The sequence below is a fragment of the Petaurus breviceps genome, unplaced genomic scaffold, assembly GCF_028583685.1.
Source record: "Petaurus breviceps papuanus isolate PSGF00001 unplaced genomic scaffold, PetGlider_PUasm1.0 90865, whole genome shotgun sequence".
NCBI lineage: Eukaryota > Metazoa > Chordata > Mammalia > Diprotodontia > Petauridae > Petaurus > Petaurus breviceps.
In genome coordinates, this window is record NW_027187367.1 from 1,655,544 (window position 1) to 1,679,601 (window position 24,058).

At 38.3% G+C, this 24,058-nt stretch overlaps 3 protein-coding genes across 3 annotated transcripts; 2 read left to right on the plus strand and 1 right to left on the minus strand.

Moving 5' to 3' along the window:
- The first annotated feature begins 3,803 nt into the window (after positions 1–3,803).
- On the plus strand, positions 3,804–5,300 carry LOC138149902 (histone H4). The gene has a single exon (XM_069073107.1). The coding sequence runs from the start codon at positions 3,868–3,870 to the stop codon at positions 4,177–4,179; it is 312 nt and encodes a 103-aa protein (XP_068929208.1). The 5' UTR covers positions 3,804–3,867; the 3' UTR covers positions 4,180–5,300.
- Positions 5,301–18,443: 13,143 nt separating this feature from the next.
- On the minus strand, positions 18,444–18,957 carry LOC138150247 (histone H2A type 1-J). Its single transcript, XM_069073674.1, has one exon. The coding sequence runs from the start codon at positions 18,863–18,865 to the stop codon at positions 18,473–18,475; it is 393 nt and encodes a 130-aa protein (XP_068929775.1). The 5' UTR covers positions 18,866–18,957; the 3' UTR covers positions 18,444–18,472.
- Positions 18,958–19,087: 130 nt separating this feature from the next.
- On the plus strand, positions 19,088–19,944 carry LOC138150248 (histone H2B type 1-B). Its single transcript, XM_069073675.1, has one exon. It carries the CDS (start codon positions 19,204–19,206, stop codon positions 19,582–19,584), a length of 381 nt encoding a protein of 126 aa, XP_068929776.1. The 5' UTR covers positions 19,088–19,203; the 3' UTR covers positions 19,585–19,944.
- The last annotated feature ends 4,114 nt before the right edge of the window (positions 19,945–24,058 follow it).

Consider the following 24,058-nt stretch of genomic DNA (forward strand, 5'->3'; position numbering starts at 1 on the left):
TTCTTCTTCTTCTTCTTCTTCTTCTTCTTCTTCTTCTCCTTCTTCTCCTCCTCCTCCTTCTCCTCCTTCTCCTCCTCCTCCTCCTTCTTCTTCTCCTCCTCCTCGTCTTCCTCCTCCTCCTCCTTCTTCTCCTCCTCCTCCTCCTTCTTCCAGTTTCTACCAAGGAGAGAAACAAAATGACTTATATTGGTTCCTTTTGCATGTTATGGGAGTATCTTTTATTACTGTTACCTAGACATATGTTAAAATCATAAAAGATTTCTTGAAAGATGCAATGGAGATAAGTTTGGGCAGTAGTACTATGAATATAAAATGAAGCGTTATAAAGAGAGATAAACTTACCAGAGGTGTTTGCCACTGTCATGGAGGATGTCTAGCATGCAGTCTAAATGGAAGAGCAATTTCCCTGTAGATGGTGAGGTCTTCTGGTTTGTAAATGACATGGCATTGATTGAATTAACTTACATCGTACCAAATAGTCTCCTTAATGAGGCCCAAAACCTTTCAAAAGAGCTCTGTTGAACAATCTGAACAGGAAAAACCAAGTAAACAATGTCTCTTGTTATATGTTACAATTGGATGTTTAATTAGACAATATATTTTGGGCAGAAACCACAGAAAGGCAATGAGTTTGGTCCAGAATTGAAATGGAGAATGAGAATAGAATGAATTGAATTTGGTATTCTCAAGTATCTGTTCCCTGAAGTTGCCAGTATCATCTTCAGATGATACTTACATGGCTACCAATCACAAAGCATCTAATTTATGGAGTCAAAATTGCACACAAAGAAAGATGATGGGTAAATAGGCAAATGATGATTTGAATGAAATAATTGCAATAAAAATATCTGGATGATGTATGTTTGAAAAAGAAGGTATCTGAGCTTGCTATGTAGCCAGAAGGGGAAATGAATAGCAGATGAATAAGTGCTATACTGATTTCTGTATCTTAGTGAAAACTAAATGATTGTTTGAATTAACCTTTTTTCCTCTCACTTCCTCACTACCTATTCTCTTACCCTCTTCTCTGCAGAGGACTTCATCTCATATTTTACTAAGAAAAGAGAGGCTATTTGCTGAGGTCCTTTTGTCCTGTTCCCCCTCTTTTTATGTCTCAAAATTCCTTAACAGCACCCTCATTCTCTAGTTCTTTACACCTGTCTCTGATGGAGAGGTAGTTCTGCCTTACCAAGGCCAACTCTTACATTGTACTTTGAAGGCATTCCTTCTTGTTTCTTACCATCATAACAATAATTCCCTTTCTCATATTAATCCCCATCTCCTGTCTCATTCCTGATGCCTACTAAAGATGTCCAGGTTTCCCCCATCCTTAAAAACCTCACTTGCCACCATCATCCTCTTAAGTTATCACCCCTTATTTCTCCCTTTCACAGTCAAACTCTAGAAAAAGCTCATTCCCTCCAGTTGGTCTCCTTTCTCTTCTTCCCTGGTTTCAACTGAAACTATATTCTTTCCAAAATTTACATTCTCTCAATTACTTGGGCAACTGGTCTTTTTTAGTCCTTGTCTTGATTGACTGTTCTATCATTTGACACTATCACTCATTCCTCCTGATTATTCTCTCCTCTCTGGGCTTTTATAAATAATTTCTCTTTATTTTCCTCCTGCCTATCTGACTGTTCCCTCTCGGTTTCCTTTGCTAGATCATCATCTGTACCATGTCCCCTAACTGTGACTGTGTCCCAAGGCTCTGTCCCTGGCACTTTCAGGGTGACTTCATCAGCTCCTACAAATTCAATTATCATCTCTATGCACATCCCCATATAAATATATCCAGCTTTAATCTCTCTCCTGAGCTCTAGTCCCACATTACCCACTGTTTATTGGATAGTTCAAACTGGGATTCCTGTAGGGATTTCAAATTCAACATCTCCCAAGTGGAATTCTTTATCTCTTCTTCTCATGCCCACTTACCCCTTTTCCTAAACATCTTATTTCTGTACAAAGGACCACCAACCTTCTAAACTACCCAGTTTGAAAATATATATATTATATTATATAATATAATTATATATTTTATATATATAATTTCTTATTCTCTCTTACCACACATTGGTTACCATTTCCTGAAGATAATTGCCGTTACAGCATTTCTTCTCTTGTTTATTCACCTAGCTCCTAACCTAGTACAGGTTCTCATCACTGGATTATTGCAACATTGGACTAATTGTTCTCCTTCTAGTCTCTCCCATCTCCAGTTGATATGTATAGCTGCCAAAGTGATATGTCCAAAGTGTAGGTCTGATCCCATGACCCACTCAGTAACCTCCATTCTTTCCTACCCCTGGGTTTCTGGGACAGGTTCTTAATCAGGGTCCATGAACTTTAATAAATTTATGTATATTATACATCTTTATTGATAACTGTATTTCAATATATTTGGTTTCCTTCATAATGCTATGTTTTAGAAGCAGCTGGTGGTATAGTAGATAAAGCCCTGGGTTTTGAGTCAGGAGGATCTGAGCTAAAATTCATCCTAAGAGACTTATGATCTTGGGCAAGTCATTAAACCTCAGTTAATTGAGTTGTCTCAATTGTATAACTTACTTGGAAGGGTTATTGTTAGCATAAAATGAGATAATATTTGTAAAAAGCACTTAATAACAGTGCCTGACATATAGTTGGTGTTATATAAATGCTTATTCCTGGCTTCTCCAATTCGTGCATTTAAAAATATTCTGAGAAAAGGTCCATGGTCTTTTAGGATACTGCCAAAGGGATCTGTGATATAAAAAATGTTAAGAACTCATGTTCCAAGATCAAATGCAGTGTTCTAATTGTCATTTAGAGCCCTTCACAAGCTGGATCCAAAGTATTATTCCAGCTTTATATTTTACTCCATCCAGTTCAGTCAAACTGGCCTTGTTTGTCTCTCAAGTGTGAGAATCTAGCCTTCTCTGTCTTTGCACAGTTCTGTGGCTTTCTTCCATGCTAGCTCTCTACATATTTTTGTATGTAATTAGAAATTGTCTCTTACTACAGAATGTAAATTCCTTTATTACATGGACTATTTAGTTTTTTCTTATGTATCTCCAGCCTACCACAGTGCTGGTTATATAGTAACCACTTAAAATGCTTGATTGTTTTGATCAGTTACAGTGGAAAATATTATGTGTCAGCTAAATTGAACGTTTATTTTAAAATTTGTTTTCGAGCGAATTTGGTAAACATTTATTAAATACTATGGGAAGAACTGATACTGGGAATTACACAAAAATATTATACATAATTTACATTACAAATGATTCCTGCCTGAATAGATAGATGTTGTGATCTAGTATACTGCCTAATCCTTCTGTCAAACCCTTGAAGCAAAGAACGCAAGTAAAACCAATTGACAATGCAGCCACTTCTTATAGTATAGAATTGTATAACTTTACGTTATGCATTGTTTTTCATGTGTATCATTTAAATTAAGGATTTGTTTTGTTCTTAATCACACTCCATATGGCTTGGAAAACCTGAAAAATATTATTTTCATCTTATTGGAAGTGGTATAATAGTGTTTCTCTGAGTTAAGCAAAAATGAAGATTAGAATCTAGTACCAATCAAGATGTTGTCTTTGCAAAAGTAGTTTTATTTCTCGTACGAGAATTGGTGGTCCAATTCTATTGGCCATCTTTTCCCATACTTCCTCTAGGGGACTAATAATAGGTAGCAGAGGGGTGGAGACTACAGTAGATTGGTTTTTTCCGTCCCTCCTTTCCTCCCTCTCTGGCGTCACTCCCTCCCTTGCAAACTCATTTTCAGTTTTCTATTAGGTCCGCTCTGGATTATATAAGGCGCTCTTGCGGCGTTTGCCGTTCACTCTTTTAATTTTTCTTCTCTTTGTTTCCTGTTTCGCCATGTCTGGGCGCGGTAAAGGAGGCAAAGGTCTGGGGAAAGGGGGTGCCAAGCGGCATAGAAAAGTGTTGCGGGATAACATCCAAGGTATTACTAAGCCTGCTATTCGTCGTCTTGCTCGGCGCGGCGGGGTCAAGAGAATCTCAGGCCTTATCTATGAGGAAACCCGTGGGGTGCTCAAGGTATTCTTGGAGAATGTTATACGGGATGCCGTGACTTACACTGAGCACGCCAAGAGAAAGACCGTAACTGCTATGGACGTGGTGTATGCGCTCAAACGTCAGGGCCGCACTCTCTATGGTTTCGGTGGTTGAGTTTTTAGGCCTGATTTTAAGAAAATAACGATTGTTTTTTTTTTCCACCCTCTCCCCTTTCCCTTTTGTTCCTTCCCTCTCCCCTCCCCCATCTCTCCTAAGGCTCTTTTCAGGGCCACCACTATCTCTTTTAAAGAGCTGTTTTGCAAGGCTTCTGAGTTCATTGTGAGATTTTAGGATATAAGACTAAATGTCTGGGGTCAAGATTTATGTAATATTCATTAGAAAGCTTTAGTGTCGGGTTAATTGGGAAAGAATTTTCAGACTATATGGAAAAGGCCTTGTTTAGGATGCCAAGTGTAGTGTGACAAGCCAGTTTTTACAATGAATAAGGGTATTGGAAACTTTAAAAATTCTATTGGATTTTTGTATTTTTTCTGCGATCTTTTTCTGACTTAAATTTGAAAAAGCTTAAGAACAAAAGGAAAATGGCTTAGGATAGGTAACTAAGGTAAGAACAAAAAGATGAATTGAACCATTTGTTCCTTCTGAGGATAGGGGAAGACAGCTTTGACCCACCTAAGAGCATTGCATTAATCACTGGGTTGAGCCCCTTTCAATTACTGAGGTGGGGGGGGTGATTCAGGAAGAAATCGAGTAGATTTTTGGAGAAGATTAAATGTCTTGCTCTATTAGAGGAGTAGAATTCATACAAATGAGCTTTGTAAAATTTACATTGGCTTGTTTTAAGATTCCCAGTCAATTGAGTTCACTGTCTTGTGAAGGCCATTGGTAGGAGGGAGGCCAGACAAGGAATACATGTCTTTGAGATAGAAATGACTGATTTTAGATGATGATAGCCATTATTTATGCAGCACTTCAAAGTTTACATAGCACTTTACTTCCATTATCTCTTGTTCTTCCCCATAAATCGAAAAGGTAAATGCTATTATTACACTTGGTTTACTTTAGGAATGAGGAAACAGGCTAAAAGAGTGATTTGCCTAGAGATTTGAACTCAGATCTTTCTGACTCATTAAGTCTTAACGCTGCACTGATACCTAACTACCTCTTTAGATTAATGTTAAATTAATAAATTTTTCTGGCAAATTTGTATTTGGAACATTACAGTTAATTCGACAAAATAGGGGGAAGGGAATAAACATTTATATAGCTTCTAACTTCTGTTTGCCTATTTCCTTATTTGTAAAATGGGGATTATAATACTTCTCAGGGTTGTTAGCATAAAATGAGATGATAATTGTAAAGCTTATACCTGGCACAAAGTAAGCACTACACGCTTTTTCTACCACCACCATCACCACCACTACTGCTACTACTATTGGCTATCTTCTTATGCCTTTCCTTCATTTTCTGAGAACAGGTCAAAAATTAGGGATCCTGAGAAATGGGCATTTCCAGACTTGAGGATTAACTCCTGGGTGATCCTGAGTTCAAGGGTTATTAAATTCTATAGTCAAGTGCTGGCCTTGGGGGGAGAGAAATTTCTTTAACAATATGCTCTGTGGAGAAGATGGCCAAAAGGATTACTCTACAGATGGAAGGTTAAAAATAGGAGATCTGGGACAGAGGATCTCGACTGTAAACTCCCCATGATAATTGTACAGACACTACAGTTCAAGATGAATGTTAATATTTATAATATAATATTATTTATAATAAATAATATATAATATAATATATATTATATAATAATATAATATAATATTTATAATAAAAATGGCCTTTACCTTTTGGGGGCAGTAGAACAAGTGTAATGAACAATCTGAGTGTTTTATGTTTCCTGAACTTGTTAATGAGTACCTTTGAATGCTTTTTTGTATTGTAAAGTTTCTGTGGCAGAGGGAATAAAAATCAATCTCTTATGATATGCCCTTATTTTATATTTGGTACTTTTTGTAGGAAGAGAACTAGTTACTCAGTTATGTGGGAAACTCTAGAGATAAGTGTTGAGCCGATAGGAGCAAGACAAAAGATCCCCAAGAGTAAAATTTGGAAGTGGATTTTATTACCTCGGGACTGCAGGGGTCCCATACCCAGATCAGACAATGAGTTGGCATGGACAATGTGCTGGTTTTTAAAGAGATTTCAATAGTCAGGTTACGTAAAATGAAACTACAATCAGTGATTGGTCAGTGTATATTTGAATTTCCCACACCCTCCAAGTATACCCTAGGCTGAGGGACTGGGATCCTAGAATGGGCGGAGATGGGGACTATCCGGTGGTTGGGGGGGGAGGGGCAGGGTACGGGGAAGAATGGAGTAATATCCAGCAGGGATTTTACCCTAGGCTGAAATTCCTGGGATCAATTGGGGGGGAGGGGAGGAGGGAGTTGCGGTCAACAATAGGACCATTTTTAAGCTTTCCCTTAGATCAATCAATAAATATATCGAAAAGCATTACTTAAGTACTTATATGGGGATACAAATGAGGAGGAAAAAAACCTAAAAACAAACAAAAAAACCCCTTAAACGAATTTGACCCTGCCCTCAAAGAACTCACCTTCTATTAGAGATAACTTGTATATAACTATAAATAGGTATATCCGAGGTATATGCAGAGTGAATGGAAGAAAAATTTATCCGGAAAGGCACTGATAGCTGGGAGGGCCATAAAAAGTCACATGCAAAAGGCGTACTTGAGCTTAGTGTTCGGATTCTAAGAGGTGGACATAGTGAGGGAGAACCTCCCAGGCTTGGAGGACAGCCAGTGTAAATTCAAGGAATTAGGAGATGAGTATCATGTTGGAAACAGCAAACAAGCCAGTATGGTTTAGTCATATGTGGGGGACTGGGGCCCCACATGGATCCTGACTAAATTGTTGATTGAGTAATACCGTAAGTAAGAGGAACATCTGGCAGTTTTCCGTTGATGTAAGCACCTGTGACAAAGAACATCTTGTGGTTTTTACTGGAACGACCCCTCCCCGAATAGGCCCCTGGAAATCCCCTACTTCCCTGTTTTGCATGTAGAAGAACCCTGGGCTTGCCTGTAATAAAATAGACTTGATCAGACAACTTGCCTTGTCTCCATTTCTTGTGTCCCCTGCCACCCTTCTTTTCTTCCGGGCCTCCAGCCCCCCGTTGATGTCCCGCTGGATGGGACAGTCACAGTATGCATTAGGGATCCTGAGAAGTAAAATGTAAGAAGACTAGAAAATGGCCAGATTGTGAAGATCTGGAAAGCCAAAAAAAGGTGCTTATATTGATCCTGGAAGTAATAGGGAGCCGCTGGGGTGTGTTTTGGATTGGCTAGAGGAACAGTTAGTGGCATAGTCAGATCTATGCTTGAGGAAGGGAGTATGCATTTCTTAAACACCTACTATGTTGCAGGCATTGTCACAAATATTATCTCTTCTGATGCATTCGATCTGATGAAGTAGGGACTGTTATGATCCCCATTTTATAGCTGAGGAAAATGAAGCAGACGGACTTGCTCATGGTCACACAGTGAGTAAATGTCAGAGATTAGCTTTGAATTTAGGTCTTTCCTGACTCCAGGTCAAGCACTCTATTCCTTGGGCTACTTTACTGCCTCTGGACAGGTTTGTTAAGTCCTTTGTTCTTAAAAGAGGACCAATGACATCAGCAGGTTGATGTCTTTTTTAAGAAAATGTTTTAAAATTTGTTTTAAACTTAAATACAAAATAAGAAAAAAAACCCAACCCATTGCCATGTCCACAGGAGAACATAAAAGAAAATTCAATATATTCAATATATAAATTTTCATTTCAAGAAAACCTGTACTACACATTAATTTCAAAGCTGCCCATCTTTGCTTCTTTGTATGTTTTCTTTTGTCCTCTGCTGTTTACTTTTTACTTTATTTTCCCTGTTCCTATTGCTCCCCCCTCAGAAAGCTACAGTTAAGTGTGTGTGTATATACACACATATATACACATACATAGATATCCACAAACATACATATACATATTATATATATAGATATACACACTCAAACACATACATAAGACCATATTATGTTTATTTCCACTTGTCATCTTTTTCTCTGAAGGTGGATAGCATCTGTCTTCTTAGGTCCAAGTCTTTTCATATTTTTCTAAATCCACCAGCTCATCATTTCATATACAACAACAATATTCTGCCCCAATCACATTGTGTCTGAGACATTGTCTATGAGAGTTTTCTCCCAGTTTTCTGCATTACCTCTATGCTTGGCTACACAGGTTTTATTTATAAAGAAAAATTTTAATTTAAAATAATCAAAATTATCAATTGTACACATCGACAATGCTCTCACCTTATAATATGGTTTAAGGTCTGATACTGATGGGGTACCTGGGGTCTAGGTCGGACCAACTTGTAAAACCAGTCTGTGAAGTTGTAATTTGTCCTTTCCTACCCTGGGGTTCTGCCCCTTGCCCCTATCCCACCTTCCATCTAGGCAACACCCTTCGACCCCTTTTGTTCTTACTTAGTCTCTTGATTAAGTAATCAAGGCCAGGCCTGGCCCACACCCTCCTCTAAACTTGCCTTCTATCTCCTTAAGGACCTGGCCCAATCTTATCTAAACTATCTATTCACATGCTCCTCTTGGTCAGCTCTGACCTTTGTCTATGCACTGAGGCCCCTCCTGGTCTGGTCAGCCCTGATGATGGCAGCCCTACCCTTTAAAGGTAAAAGCATGTGCCCCTCTCACTCGCAGGTCCCCTAAAGGACTCTTGCCCGTTGTAATGGCGTAACAATAAACTTTCTCAACTCTAACTCCAAGCAAGGCTGAGCTGAATTCTTTCCAGATGCAGGTTTCCTGGTCTTGGATGAGATCAGGGTTCCTGCTGAACCTATTGGGATCCTGTCCCCCATCGTTACCTTCAATTATTTAGATCTAACTTTGTATAAAAGGTGTTTTATGTTTATATTTGTATAGCTTCTGTGTCTGTTTCAGCAGGTATACTCTTATATTTTTAAACTGTCTAGTTATTTTATATGGTCTAAAACTATTGATTAATATGGCTGACACATATAGTAGTTTCCCTGTTTTTCTCTTTTGATTAAATCTGATTCTAGTTTTAACTTTGTCTGAGAGTAATGACTTGCTAGTGAATTGGGTTTAAGTGGGGCAGAGCTGCACACAGTTATGAGCCTCATTCTCCTCGAGAATCATTGGAATCCAGTTGCAGGACAAGAATCAAGACAATTGATGATGGCCCAGGATTCAGGGGATAACTATAACTCACATAAACTCAGTATCTCTTTTGGTAGGATGCCCCTTGTGATGAGGTATGGGCTCTGGAAACCCCCTCGAGCTCTCTTGAGTCCTTGTGGTACAGTCTCTGGGAACCCCTTCTTGAACTCTGCTTAAATCGTCTCATTTGATGAGGCATTTGTATGAGGCAAAAAGCCTTACACAGTGGCTGAGCCCAAGCCTCGGTTATTAGACTTCCCACCCCTGAGCCTATCAAAATATCAATCCACCCTTGGTCTGGCCTAGCCCACCATTGTCTTTAGTCTCCAGGTGGCCTCCAGCAACTTCTCACCCTTAATCACTCATTGACCTCATTAACTCCTCCTGAAGACCCTCCCCAAACTCCTCCTCTAGTCCACCCCTAGATTCCTACCACAACCTTCTGTGTATAAGACCCCAGTTTGCCCCCATTCAGGTGAGAGCGTCTTAGAATGACCTAGCACAGGCTTAGTTTGTATCCAATACAAGCAAACTTTTAATAAACTTTACTTGTCTTTGGCTGAGAAAAGACTTGAGTCGAATTCATTCGGCAGGACCCTGAAAGTTAATATTTTGGGATCTCCAGAGCAACCCTAACCCTCTTTAAGGGTAACCTCTTCACTTGGGCCCAGAGTGACAATTACATCACCAGAACTATGTCTCACCTATCTGGCATTTGTCTTCTGTTTTCTCAACTCCTTTTTAGTTATCCTTTATACTCTTACTTATGACATAAGAGTACTAGACTTGGAATCAGGAGAAATATGAATTTGTAGTCTACTGTCAAGACTTCAGAAAATCACCTAACTGAGATTCAGTTTTCTCATTTGTAAAATGAGGACAATTTCTGCAGTACCTACCTCACGGGGTTGTAGAGAGGATCAAATGAATGCAAAGTACTTTGCACAATAAAGTACCATATACATTTTCCTTTGCCTATGGCAACTAAACTCTTAACTACATCTCTCCTTTTGTTTTGCCCTTCCCTTATACAGAACCCATCTCTTCTATCTGAGTGCTACTACTAGGAATCTTTGAACCCTTCCCTGATTATTGAGATGGTTCATTTCTCTCTCACCTGCATCTCTTTATCTTTCTACCTATAAAATCTTGAATAATTTGGAACATGTGAAGGCCCATTCTATTCTTATATAAGTTTGGTTTAAGTAGTGTTTCCTGTATAGAGACATGTGAGGAATGTGAGTGTGATGCTAGACCAGGGGTGGGGAACCTGCAGCCTCAAAACCACAAGTTAAACTATGAAGAAGGCACTTAGGAGCAAACAGGACAAACTTCTACCCCGCCCCCGCCCCAGTCCTCTACTGTCTCATTCTCTTTATAAATTTTCTGTCACCAAGTTCAAAGGCAGTCTAATGTATATGGCTCTGGAATATTCTCATCAATTATTAAAATTACAGAAGACTCTGTAATGTCAGTCCCTACCTTCAAATGTAAAAGCAAGAAAATACCCTTCTGTCATCTCAAACCGTGAGCACATATGCTAGGAAAGATCACCATTAAATAAACATAGAAAATTACTTAAATAAAATAGAAATTGTAACTGGGATAATAGCCTCTGTGATCTGGAAAAATAAGAAAAAGAATTGCTGCCTGGAATTTCTCTCCTCAAGGTAGCCAGCTGTCTTGCTGTTCAGCTGGTGTTTGCTCCAGTCCACTCGTGTCACAAACTTGTTTTTGATTTTACCTGATGGTCTAGGTGCTCTTCTTCTTGTGTCTCACTTTCACCTCTCTGCCTCCCTAACTACCATGCCAAGTACTGTCCTGAAAGTTAAGGATACCAACCTCCCCCCCCCCCAAAAAAAAACCCCAAAAACTCAAACCAAAACAAACAAAAAAACAATTTCTACCCTCAATTAGCTCACATTCTAATAGTGGAGATATGATACTGATGCACTCCAAGCCGAGATAAAAGATTCTTTCTCCATACACTGCAATCACAAAATAAACTGAGTTCTCTTGAACAAACTGAACTCTCTTTACAGCATCCTAAAGTACAGAATTAGGATCCAAAGCCTCTGTGATCCTAGATCTCTGTAATAATGGGGTACCTGGGGTCTAGATCAATTTGTGAAACCAACTTGTAAAACCAGTCTGTTCAATTGCAATTTGTCCTTTCTCCCTATCCCACACTCCACCTAGGCAACACTCGGTGACCGCTTTGTTCTTACTTAATCTCTTCATTTCTTCTGGGCCTGGCCCACACCCTCCTCTATCATTGCCTTTTGTCTCCTTCAACCTGGCCCAAATCTTATCTAAACTATCTATTCACATGCTCCTCTTGGTCAGCTCTGACCTTTGTCTATGCACTGAGGCCCCTCCTGTCTGGTCAGCTTTTAAAGATAAAAGCATGTACCCCTCTCACTCACAGGTCCCCTAAAGGACTCTTGCCCCCTTCTCATGGAAGTGTAACAATAAACTTGTACTACTCTCACTCCAATTAAGCCTGAGACCTTGAATTCTTTCCAGACGATATTGCAGGTTTTCTGGTCTTAGATAAGATCAGAATATCTGCTGAACCTATTGGGATCCCGTCCCCCCATCAGTAACATGTACTTTGAGAATGGATTTGAAGTTCCTAACCCTCTTTTTGTACCATGGACTTCTCTGGCAGGCTGATGAAGCCTATGGATTCACTCTCATAATAATGTTTATTGCACAAATTTCATCAACTAAATAACATTAGTTTATTGCATAAATTCCTTCCAAGTTCATGGATCCTCTGAAATCTTTCAACAGATCCCAGGTTAAGAGCCTGTGCTAAAGAGGCTCCTAGGAGTGCAGTTCGCAGCTAAGGATATGAGAGATACAAAAGCACATAAGACACAACTCATCCAGGAATTATCAATCTAGTGAGAAAGATAATGAGCATATAAATAACTACACTATGTCTTATCTATATAAGTAAAATACAAAGTGCTGTGAGATTTGGAGGAGGCAGGAAGGGATCACTTCCATTGGGCTTAACAGTGAATACTTCATGGAAGGAGGCAGCACCTGAGTTGCATCTTTAAGAATGAATAAGATTTCAATAGCCCCAGGTGGAGAAAGGATATTACAAATAGGTCAGGAAAGGGAAAGGCAAAGGTGGGAAAGGTACTATTTTCTTTCTACCCAAGTTATTTTTCCATCTGTCTACTCTAAACCTTGTGTTTTCATTGGGCATTTGAAAACACTACATACTGTATTTTACTTAAAGAAAAAACTGGGTGAATGTTGATAAAAGGAGACTGCATAGTCTGCCCACTTGTAACAGGAGGATTTACTAATATAATACAATGCTTCTGAATCTATTTCTGATAGAGAAAAACCTCTTCCTAACGTTGGCAGGTTAACCTTTTTATTTTAATATAGTTTGGGTTGAGAGAAGTCAGGTCAACAAGCATTTAAGTTTTTATTCTATGTAGGGCACTGAGAAAGAAACTAAAATGTGTAGCCCTTATAAGCTTTGATGATCCTTATTCCAATTCCTACTTTAATAGATAAGTACACAGAATGTACTCTTAGATAATGTACACTTTCAGAAGATTAGGCAGCATTTGATCATTTGCTAAGAGCTGTGTTCTAAATTTGTGAAGTGATGGGACCAGTTCCCAAGATCTCAGGTTTTTTTTTTTAAGAACCTTGGAGGACACTCACAGTTGGTGGGCATAACCTGGAGGAAGATCCAGCAAAGGACTGAGGGGTGGTTAGATAGGTAGGAGGAAAACCAGAAGAAGAGTGCCTCAAAAACCTAAAGATAAAATATAAAGAAGAAAATGGTGATTGACAGTGTCAAGTAACAGGGAGAGGTTAAAAAAACCTCTGAAAAAAGGCCATTAAGAACCAGCAATTAAGAGATCATGGCGGGGGGGGGGGGGGGGGGGGGGGGGGGGGGAAGTGTGTGGGTGGCTAGGTGGTACAGTGAATAGAGCACTAGCCCCAGAGTCAGGAGGACCTGAGTTCAAATATGACCTAAGACACTTAATTTAACACTTACTAGCCATGTGATCTTGGCCAAGTCACTTAACCCCAACTGCCCTGCCCTCCCCCCCCTCCAAAAAGTAGGAAAAAAATTTTGTAATAGATTGAGTCCGAATTATTTCATGGTTTTTTTTTCAGCTTTGTTCAGTTTTGTAATTTCTGTCCTTACACCATTTACTTTTTAATATCCTCTTTTCTCTATTCACATATCTACTATTACCTCTTTCCTAGATTATTGCAATAGTCTTCTGGTTGCTCTTCCTGCCTTGAATCTCTTAGCATTCCATAATCCACTCAGATAGAAAAGTGATTTTCCTAAAGCCAGGTCTTACCACATCAGTTCCCTACTCAATAAACTCATAGTTTGACCTTTTTTCCTACCATTCCATTTTTCTTATACTTGACTATTCTCTACATTCTCTATTATTCTGTATGGCTTTCTTGCCATTCCTCTCAGGTGTCATTTCATATCCTAAAGCTGTGTCTTTTCATTGAATGTGGACATACTTAGAATACAGTCTCCCTTTGCTACCTCTGAGTTTATTTACCACACATCTATCTTAAATGTTCTTAGTTGTTCATATGTTGTCTTCCTCATCAGAATGTGAGTTCTTGAGTGTTACACAGCTAGCAGCTAAAGCAAAGAGGCTGCTCCCCATCCATGTGGTAGGAGAACTCAGAATGTCTTCTCCCAGAAGCTGGTCCCACATGAGTGTCATCATTTTAGGTGATCTGGCCATGTGCAAAGCCCAGACACACTCAGAAGACAGAGCAGTCAGTGTGTGTGTGTATTGGTGGGGTAGGAAGCATGCAGCTAGAGCTTGGAGTGCCACCTTGTGTGGTTAATTTCCACCCTCTTTCTGATCACTCCTCAACTTTTCCACTCCAGTGCCCATGAAAGTCAGGTTCTCCTATAAAGAAGAAAAATAACTGTTATGTAAATATTTCTGCTCTCGTCACTAATAGGAATAATTTACATTCATCTATTATTTTATATAAGTATTATTTCATTTCATTATTATTTCACACTTTATTTCATTTTATGTATACAACCATGGTTGTACCTAGTCAGGTGGGTAGTCAATAAACATTCATTAGTGCCTGCTATATGTGTCAGACACTGTAAGTTTTCAGGCTACAAATGCTATGAAGGAGCTGAGAATTTTGTGGAGTTTCTATAATGGTTTTCAATAGAAGTAGTCAGTCAATAAGCATTTATTTAGTACCTACTACATGGTAGGCACTGTGCTAAGTGCTAAGGACTACAAATAAAGGCAAGGGAAAGTCTCTATCCTTAAGGAGTTCACACTCTAATAAAGGAAATAACCTGCAGGTAACTATGTGCAAATGGGATATATGCAAAGGTAAGCTGGAGATAACCTCAGAAGGAACTTGATAAGATTAAGGAGAACTAGGGAAGGTTTTTGAGGTGGTACTTTAGCTGAGACTTGAAAGCAATAATGTAACCCAGGAGGTAGAGATGGGGAGGGACAGTTTTAGGCCTGGGGGTAGGCAGTGAAAATGCCCAGAATCAGAAAACTGCTTTTCTATAGCACTTACTATGTGGTAGTCACTGTGCCAAGTGCTTTACAATTTTAATTTTGATGAATTATCACAACAGCTCCCGGAGGTAGGTATTATTATTATTACCCCTATATTGCAGATGAAGAAACTGAAGCAGAGGTCATATGACTTGCCCAAGGTCACATAACTATTAGGAGGCTGAGGCTGGATTTGAAATCAGGTCTTCTTGACTCCAGGTTTGGCACCCTATCCACTGTGCCACCTAGATGCCCTAAAAGTATTTTGTAAATCATAAAGCCTTATGTAAATACGAATTTTAATTTTTTTCTTTAAAGCAAGAGTCAAAGCATTTCAAATAACATAGTTTTGTATACATAGAATATGCCCTCTTTTAGATATATCAAAAAGTATTTGAGTGCTTTCTACATACCATGCAGTATGCTAGATGCTAAAGATTAAAAAAAAAAAACCCTGTTCTCATTCTAATAAAAAGGTCCTTAAGATCAGGTGTTAAGGTCTTTAATGTCTTATTGATTATTTTTCAACAAATGTTTATTGCCAACCAACAAAAATTTAAGGGGTATTAAATAAAGTCACTTGAGGGCCATTTCCCCTCCTCCAGAGCTATTCATTTGTGGAGTGGCTGAGTATGAAGGTTATAGTTTTGGAACTAGGAGAACAGATCCTAGAGAACAGAATAGCAACTGTGAGGTCTTTCTTGAATATGAATTTACCCCTCACTACAAAGAAGGGATAATTAGGTAAAAAGTAAATGAAGGAATTGAGGGTCACATAGAGAAAATTCAGGTGTTAATGGAATACAAGAGAAAGCCATATTTAAGAAAGAAGGCTTTTTGCCAGCTGCCTCTTTTCATGTATATGAAAAGTCACACAGTGGTAGAAGAACTGGAAGCAAATATTTTTTTTTTTCTTTGAGGACTAAATGAATGAAGACACTTAGATCACCTCAGCTCAGGTCACTGACTCAATGAGAGAGATCTGTTTGAAACTCAGAGACGACTATTTCTGTACCCAGAACAACCAATATTCTCAGCTTCCCAAGGACACTTAAATCTCAGTTCTAAAGCTAGCAGGGAGCAGAATAGAAAATGTTTGTACCAAGAAAGGAAAAAGTGGCTCTGAATCTGCAGGAAATTATATCTTACAATTCTTCTTGTATCCCCAGCATTCTATGTGTCTTAAGGTCACCAATGACTTCTCAATGTGTCAAATCAATGGTACTTTTTAGTCATCCTACTTGACCTCCTGAAGGTAAAGGAGAAAGGGATATGGTAGAATTGTTAAACTCCTGAAGTTTCAATGATCACTTCTATGAAGATAACAAATCTATCTCTAGTCCTGTCTTCTCTTCAGAACTTCAGACACCATATCTCAAGAGGTTTTTTTTTTTTTTAATGTTATCTTCATCTGGATATTCCAATAGTCCTTCAAATTCAACATGATTTGGTACATTATATTTTTTAACCCATTTTTCTTCCTAATGTCACTGTATCCCTATGATACTATTCTTCACCTGACATCTCATATTAGTAAGTGTGGGGTTATATTTGACTTTACAGTCTTAACTCCAAAAGTTTCCAGGTCTTGTTGATTCTATCTACAATCTCTTGAATCCACTCCTTGTTTTCTATCCCTGTTACTACCTTAATAGAAATTCTCATTATTTCCCACCTTGACAATTATAATAACTTCAAAAAAGGTCTTCCTACCTGCATTTTTCTTGCTCCAATCTAGGTCTTATCCTTCCTGCCTGAATAATTTTTTTTTCTTAATCACTGAACTACTTTGCTATACTTAGAAATGTTTAGTGGTTCCTCATTACCTATGAAATATTTCAAACTCATTTCCCTGACATTTAAGTCTCTCTATAACTATGCCATTATTTTTCCTGTCTTATCTCTTATTTCCCTTTATATGCTCTACACTTGAGTTAAAGTTGACCATACCTTGTCTTCTTAATATGTACTATACTTTTATGCTTGTATCTTTATTGAATACCTTTCCATTTGCTGAATTCCTATATAAACTTTAAAGCCCAACGAAAATATCACTTTCATGCCCCTTTCCTCATAGCTCTCTCTTTTCTGATCCACTCTCTGTAATGACCTCTCTTAGACCTTGCTACTTGAGTTTTGTTTTTTATCATGAAAAATTGTGATGTGTTTTCTTAGTTTTCTCTTATCTGAGGGTAAAAGCCATATCTTACTCTGTTGAATAGGCTATCAGCAGAAGCACCAATGGGGGAATAGTAGAATTTATTGTGGTGAATCTGAATACATTACTATTGTCTTACTGAGACAGTAAGGGCCTGAGAAGCTCTGAGAAAATTTTCAGAAAAGGTCTCATTCTTAGTTAATTAAATATTCATTTTTGAAAGTACCTAACCTGTGTATAAGGTAAGTTGCTGACCAAGAACCCAGATTTTTAGCATTCCTACAAATGAGCTATTTATAATTATTTACTTTACTCTGGAGAAGGAAAAAAAGAGAAAGTCATCAGAGGCTTCTTCCAAAAGTATAATTAGTTTGTGTTGGGCTGATGACTACCCTTTCCCCATATGGACTGGAACTTTGGAAAGGAGTAAGTGCTCAAAAAAATGGAATAGCTGTTTTTTTTGCTCTGGATTTAATATAAGTTTAGCAGAGTTAGATATTGCACGTAAGCACTATGTCTCATATAGCTTTGGAACACTGAATTTCCCTTTTTGAAGACTATACTCTGTTGTCTCGCTGAGGTGCCTAAGAGATGTCTTGGCAATAGGCATTAAGGAACTTTTCAACACATTGGAGAAACCATTGCCAAATGATTTGTTTACTTATGATAGTATGGAGGTTGATAAAAGTTTAAGTGACATAAGTCCCAGGTTACATATCTCCTGGCAGTCAGAAAGAACTTGTTACTGAAATCTCCACCTTTTTGAGATTTTTGAGTTTTTAAAATTCAAGTGAAAGGTATTGTTATCTAGTCTACAAGCTAGACTGGTGAATGATTTGTGGTTAGAAAAAATGGAGAGAAAGGTAAACAAGAAGTCTTAAGGAACTTTAATAAAGTTGAAGTATTTACATTCCTACATGGAAAAATGATAATTGTAACTCATAAGATTGTTCTCATTATGTGGATAGTTGAAGGGAATGTGTGTGCGCATCTATATAGATATGAGGGTGTATGTGTATGAAGTATGTATATGAAGGTATATGTGTATATAAATGTTAGGGTGGGCATATGTATGTTCACATATACATAGAGCATACAGAATGAGTTTAATATGAAGGAATGAGACATGGTGAGAGGAATTTATTGGGAAAAGGAGAAAGGAGGCGATAGATTAGGGTAAATTATCTCACATAAAAGAGGCAAGAGAAAACTTACAATGGAGGGGAGAACAGGCTCAGATTACAAATAACCATGTTCATAAACTCAAAACATTACGTTTTAGTACCATACCTATCCCCAAAACTGGAACTAGTCTAATCTGGAAACAATTCGGTCTGCATTTCCTAACTTATTGGGTCCCCTTTTCATCTCAACAGCTACCTGTGACAAGCTCTTTCTGAAATTGTTAAGTGGCTCTGAAAAGAGCCTTTGGTTTCAATTTCTGCTGAGTCTTTGCGTCCAGCTGCTTTACTTGCTCTTGGTCTTATGGTGACTCTCTGTTTTCTTTGGCAAAAGCACAGCTTGAATGTTGGGCAAGACACCACCCTGAGCGATGGTCACTTTCCCCAACAACTTATTGAGTTCTTCATCATTACGAATAGCCAGTTGTAGGTGGCGGGGAATAATGCGCGTTTTCTTGTTGTCCCGAGCTGCATTTCCCGCTAATTCTAAGATTTCGGCGGTCAGATACTCCAAAACGGCAGCCAAATACACAGGCGCTCCAGCCCCAACCCTCTCGGCATAATTACCCTTTCGCAGCAAACGATGAACGCGGCCTACTGGAAACTGAAGGCCAGCTCGAGAAGATCTTGATTTAGCTTTGGCACGAGCCTTTCCTCCTTGCTTGCCGCGCCCAGACATCTTAGTAGACTTAAAACACTAAGTAAACAAAGCAAAGGAGGGATAGAAAACCAAAAAGCCGCCGAACTAGAAACTTGCCAATGGCAGTCCTTTTATAGGTTTTTTCAAACAGTAGCTTTGACCAGTTGATTGGATACCAAGCTGTGTGAATGAAACAGCCAATAGGAGAAAAGAATTGAAATCTCATTTACATGTGTTTTTTTCCAGTTTATGACGTCATTGCTACTGGCTTTCCAATGAGAGGAATTGGTTCTTGAGTCCTTATTTGCATATTGGGTCTATAAATAGAAGGAAACATCGCTTGCTCTTTGCTCCAGTGCTTTTTTGTTTTGGAAAAAATGCCTGAACCTTCGAAATCTGCCCCAGCCCCGAAAAAGGGTTCGAAAAAAGCCGTGACCAAGGCGCAGAAAAAAGACGGCAAGAAGCGCAAGCGCAGCCGCAAGGAAAGCTACTCCATCTACGTTTACAAGGTGCTGAAGCAGGTCCACCCCGATACGGGTATCTCCTCCAAGGCCATGGGCATCATGAACTCCTTCGTCAACGATATTTTCGAACGCATCGCCGGCGAAGCCTCCCGCCTGGCGCATTACAACAAGCGCTCCACTATCACGTCCCGGGAGATCCAGACAGCCGTGCGCCTGCTGCTGCCCGGGGAGCTGGCTAAACATGCTGTGTCCGAGGGCACCAAGGCCGTCACCAAGTACACCAGCTCTAAGTAGATGGTCTCTTGAATACCGAACCCAAAGGCTCTTTTAAGAGCCACCTACATTTTCACGAAATTGCTGTAATATTTAAAAGCTGTGTGGCGTGAAATCAAATTCATAATTCTAACGTAGTTCTCTAGCCCGGAACAAGTTACATTCTTATTATTAAATACTTATGTGTAACCTTATTTGGGGTTTTCTTTGCAGAGATAAGTGATTTACCATTTCCTTCTCTAGTTTATTTTACTGGTGAGGAAACTGAGGCAAACAGGGTTAAGTGACTTGACCTAAGCCCCACAACTAGTGTCCGAGGCCAGATTTAAACTCAGTGATGTGAGTTGCTTTTCTAGTAGAAATGATGTGGAAACAAGGGTTAAAAATAATATTAAAGATTGCTTTGCTAGTACTTTGTGAAGTCCCCTATTTTATTCTCTAACCTGAAGGTGCCCCCCAATCTCTTATCTTGAAATACCATAAAACTTTCCCTTTGTCCTGGATAATGGAATTCCTTGTCTCCCCCTTCCTGGGTCATAAAATTATCCCTCTCCCTTATCTTATGTCATCCATCTTCCTCATCTTGTCCCTAAATCTCCAACCATCTTACAGGCTGTATAGCTTTCTGTTATAGAAGTCTGGTCCTTTTCCTATATTATTACCTTTATTTAGCTCCTTGCTAAGTCTCAGGTCCGACTGCTTTTGCTAAGCTCCCTTTGGCTAAAGAGAAGGTCTGATTGAATTCTTTCAAAAAACAATCAGCTCTCCAGACTCTGAACCTCCACATCAGGAAGATGAGACTTCCTGATTCCAGACCTGGCACACTATCCACTGCTCCACTTAGCTGCCTGGTACCTGAAACTTAGGCTTTGAATTTTTGTGATATCTTGGGCAAGCCACTTATGCCCTGGCTTGAGTTTTTACATCTGTAAAATGAAGGGAGTGGGTTTGAGAATTGTAAGATGCCTTCCAAAGTAGATCAGTTGAATCAAAGGACTTGGGTTCAAATTGACTCAGACTCAGCTACTTTGCACTTGGGCAAGTTACTCAATTTTAGGCCTCAGTTTTCTAATTGTACAATTTTCACATTTTGAGAATGAAATTACACCAGATAAAATTTTGTTTATAAGTAAAAAACAAATTTTCAGAAGAAAAAATTTCGTTAAAAACTAATTTGGGAGGGATAGAGTGTTCAGTATATTTTATTTTTTTAAAAATGAAATTATTTTAACAGGAAATGACTTCTTACTAATGTGGGGGGTAATTCTTGAATTAACTGCTTGCCTACTGTCATTCCAGTGACTAATCAGAACAAAGACAAAAAGAGCAAAAAATTAAAAATATAAACCTGGAAGAGAAAGGAACTAAGCATTTATATAGCACTTACTATTTGGCAGGCACTGTGCTAAGCACTTTTTTTTTTAAAGAAACAAATATCCCATTTCACCCTCACAATGACTCTGGGCCATAGATGGTATTATCACCATTTTACAGCTGAGGAAACAGAGGCAGAGGTTCAGTGAGTTGCCCAAGGTCACAAAGCTATTAAGTGTCTGGATTTGAACTGGTGGTCTTGACTCCAGGCCTAGTAGCCTATCCATTATGCCAGCTGCATAAAGATATGCAATTAAAACAATCCTGTACTGACATTTTAATTAAATTGTTTATGATGGGGGAAAGGACATAGACAAATAGTATGATTTCATACAGAGGTTTAAATAATGAATCAATTACAATAGCACAAAACGCAAAAAGCCTAAGACATTCCAGAGTCATTGTAAGGATCAAATGGTACTGCAAACACTTGGCTTGCCAAGTGTAGAGATTTGCAGCCAAAGAAAGCACCAGTTTATAATATATACTCATTTGTAACACCTTATGGAGAAGGATGATGGGGAAGATGATAATGTGAATTATCTCATAAAAAGACACTGTGGTGTGGTGGATAGAGACCTGACCTCAAAGCTCTGAAGACCCTAATTCAAGGCCCATCTATTACATGTATTGACATATGACTCTGGGCCAGACACTTAACCTCCCTAAGATCTTTTCAACTGTCTGAGGCTACTGGCATCAGAAAAGGTGTTGCATTGGTAGAGGAAGTTCCTCCGGTAGAGATACTTATACTAATGAAATTACAGGTCCAGTCACAACCCCTATCATCTCATGAACAAGTATTGAAGGGTAAATAAAGATTTTTTTAAATTTTAAATAGGTTTTTGATATTTTCAGCTCCATCAACAATGTATTAACTGTGTACCTATCACAACCCCTCCAACATTGCCTATTGCAAATTTTTATAATTTTTACCAATTTGTAGGGTGTACAGTGAAATCTCAGGATTGTTGTGCTTTGCATTTCACTTTTTATTAGTGATTTGGGTTTTTTTTAATATGGTTGAATACTTTGCTATTCTTTTGTGAACAGTTTGTTCATATTTCTTGACTATCTGTTGGGGAATGACTTGTTTGGCATATTTTCAAAGGATAGCAGCAGCTATGAAGATAAGATACTAGCTTTATAGCTAGCCTTGGTAAATTTTTGCATCATTAAATAATTTGATGAGTATCTTAAATCTGCAATTTCTTCCTTTGAACATGAAGGCATGCAAATAGAACGTCAGCCTGAGTCTAACGTGTTGCTCACCTGATGGATCACAGTCTCATCCATACACATTAACTATTTTAATGTATAACAAATGACAGGTAGCTATTTGGTTCTGTTCTTTCATATTGAGGAGATATAAATTGAAGACCAAATATTTTAAACTAAATGGCATTGATTGTAGCTAAGAAGTAATCTTGCTAAGCTAAAAACTAGCATACTTTTAAACCCTGAAAAAGTTGTTCCTATATTAACAACATCTTTGGATACGCAACTAACCAAAATCTTATCTAATAATATTTCCAACAGAATTTAAGTCCTCTGAGGGTAGTGGTTGTTTTTAATAACTGTATGACCCTCAATGATGCTTTATACATAGTAGGTCAAAGAGCAACAAGGAGTGCAGTTTCACTGGATTTGCAGAGTACATGGGAGTGAATAAGGTATAAGAGGACTGGAAAAGTAGGAGGGGTGCATGTTGGAGTCCTGAGGAGCTGTCCCGTACATCTTGACTCTGCCATCCCTTGACAATCCGGAACCTTGCACTTTGTTTTTGTTTTTGTTTTTTTTTCTAGATCTATAAAGTAATCCTTTGGTAATTAAATTGGTATAACATTGAAAAAATAAATAAATAAATTTAGGTACTGATATTATTTTTATGATATAGTCATGGCCAAACCATGAACAATTAATATTATTTGGTTTTGTCTTTATTTATCTAAAGAGTGTTTTGTGTTTGTATTCATACAGTTCCAGTCTTGGTAGGACACTCAAATATTTTCTATATTCTGTAATCATTTTTAATGTTATTTATCTAATCCGATCAGATTTTTTTTGTGACATGCAAAAAGAATGATTCTTGGTGGCTAATTTCATATCTTGCAATTTGGCTGAAGTTGTTTCAATTACTTTTAGTGGACTCTTCAAGGTTCTCTAGAAAAACTATCATATCTCATGCAAAAACAATAGCTTTGTTTCCTCTGTACTTATACTCATTTCCTCTATTTTTCTTATGTTATTATTATGGTTTTCATGTGTGTCATCATGTCAAATAATAGTGGTAATAATGGCTATCCATGTGTTATTCTAGATATTATTGGAAACGCATGTAGTCATTCTCCATTATATATAATGTTGTATCTCTATTTTTAGATAAATTAATATTAACCATATTAAAAAAGGATCTATTACTAGTTATATAGTGAGTTTTCCTTTGAATACTGTGTCAACCATTTACCAAAGGTTTGTCCAAACAACAAACCTTTCTCCCTTACTAAAGGTTTGTTCAAGAACAAACAGAATGTGTTTTACCTTACCAAGGGTTTAAACAAGGAACAAACAGAATAGGCTGTACATGTACTATAACATGCTTATTTATTCTCATTAATCCAGAGAATCATGTATGCATGGAAGTGTGATAGTAATGGAATATAAAGATCCCCCTGTATTGGCTTGGTTTTCAAATTGATTGTGTTAAAACCCAGAGCTTGTTAATCCCACCTGTGAAAAGAGAGTCCTGAACTGGGAGTAGCTGGTGACTTAGATTTGGAGAGACAAGAGAGAGGCAGAAGGACCTTTTTGGAAGCAGTACCCACCTCACCAGCTCCTCCCAGTTCAGGACTCTCTTTTCACATCAACAAGTCCATCCCACAGGTGGGATTAACAAGCTCTGGGTTTTAACACAATCAATTTGAAAACCAAGCCAATACAGGGGAATCTTTATGTTCCATTACTATCACAGGTGTTATTTTCTTCAGTACTTTTTTGTGTCTCTTTACCATGCTGCTGACTCATTTTTTTCTTCCATTTTTCATATGCTTTATGAACTTCTGATTTACATCATTCATTTCTGCCAGATTTTGAGTTACAAATTTTCTCCCCATTTTCTCCC

What these genes read in the sequence shown, in the direction of transcription:
- LOC138149902 (XM_069073107.1), top strand. Translation starts at nt 3,868, where the DNA reads ATGTCTGGGCGCGGTAAAGGAGGCAAAGGTCTGGGGAAAGGGGGTGCC.
- LOC138150247 (XM_069073674.1), bottom strand. Translation starts at nt 18,865, where the DNA reads ATGTCTGGGCGCGGCAAGCAAGGAGGAAAGGCTCGTGCCAAAGCTAAA.
- LOC138150248 (XM_069073675.1), top strand. Translation starts at nt 19,204, where the DNA reads ATGCCTGAACCTTCGAAATCTGCCCCAGCCCCGAAAAAGGGTTCGAAA.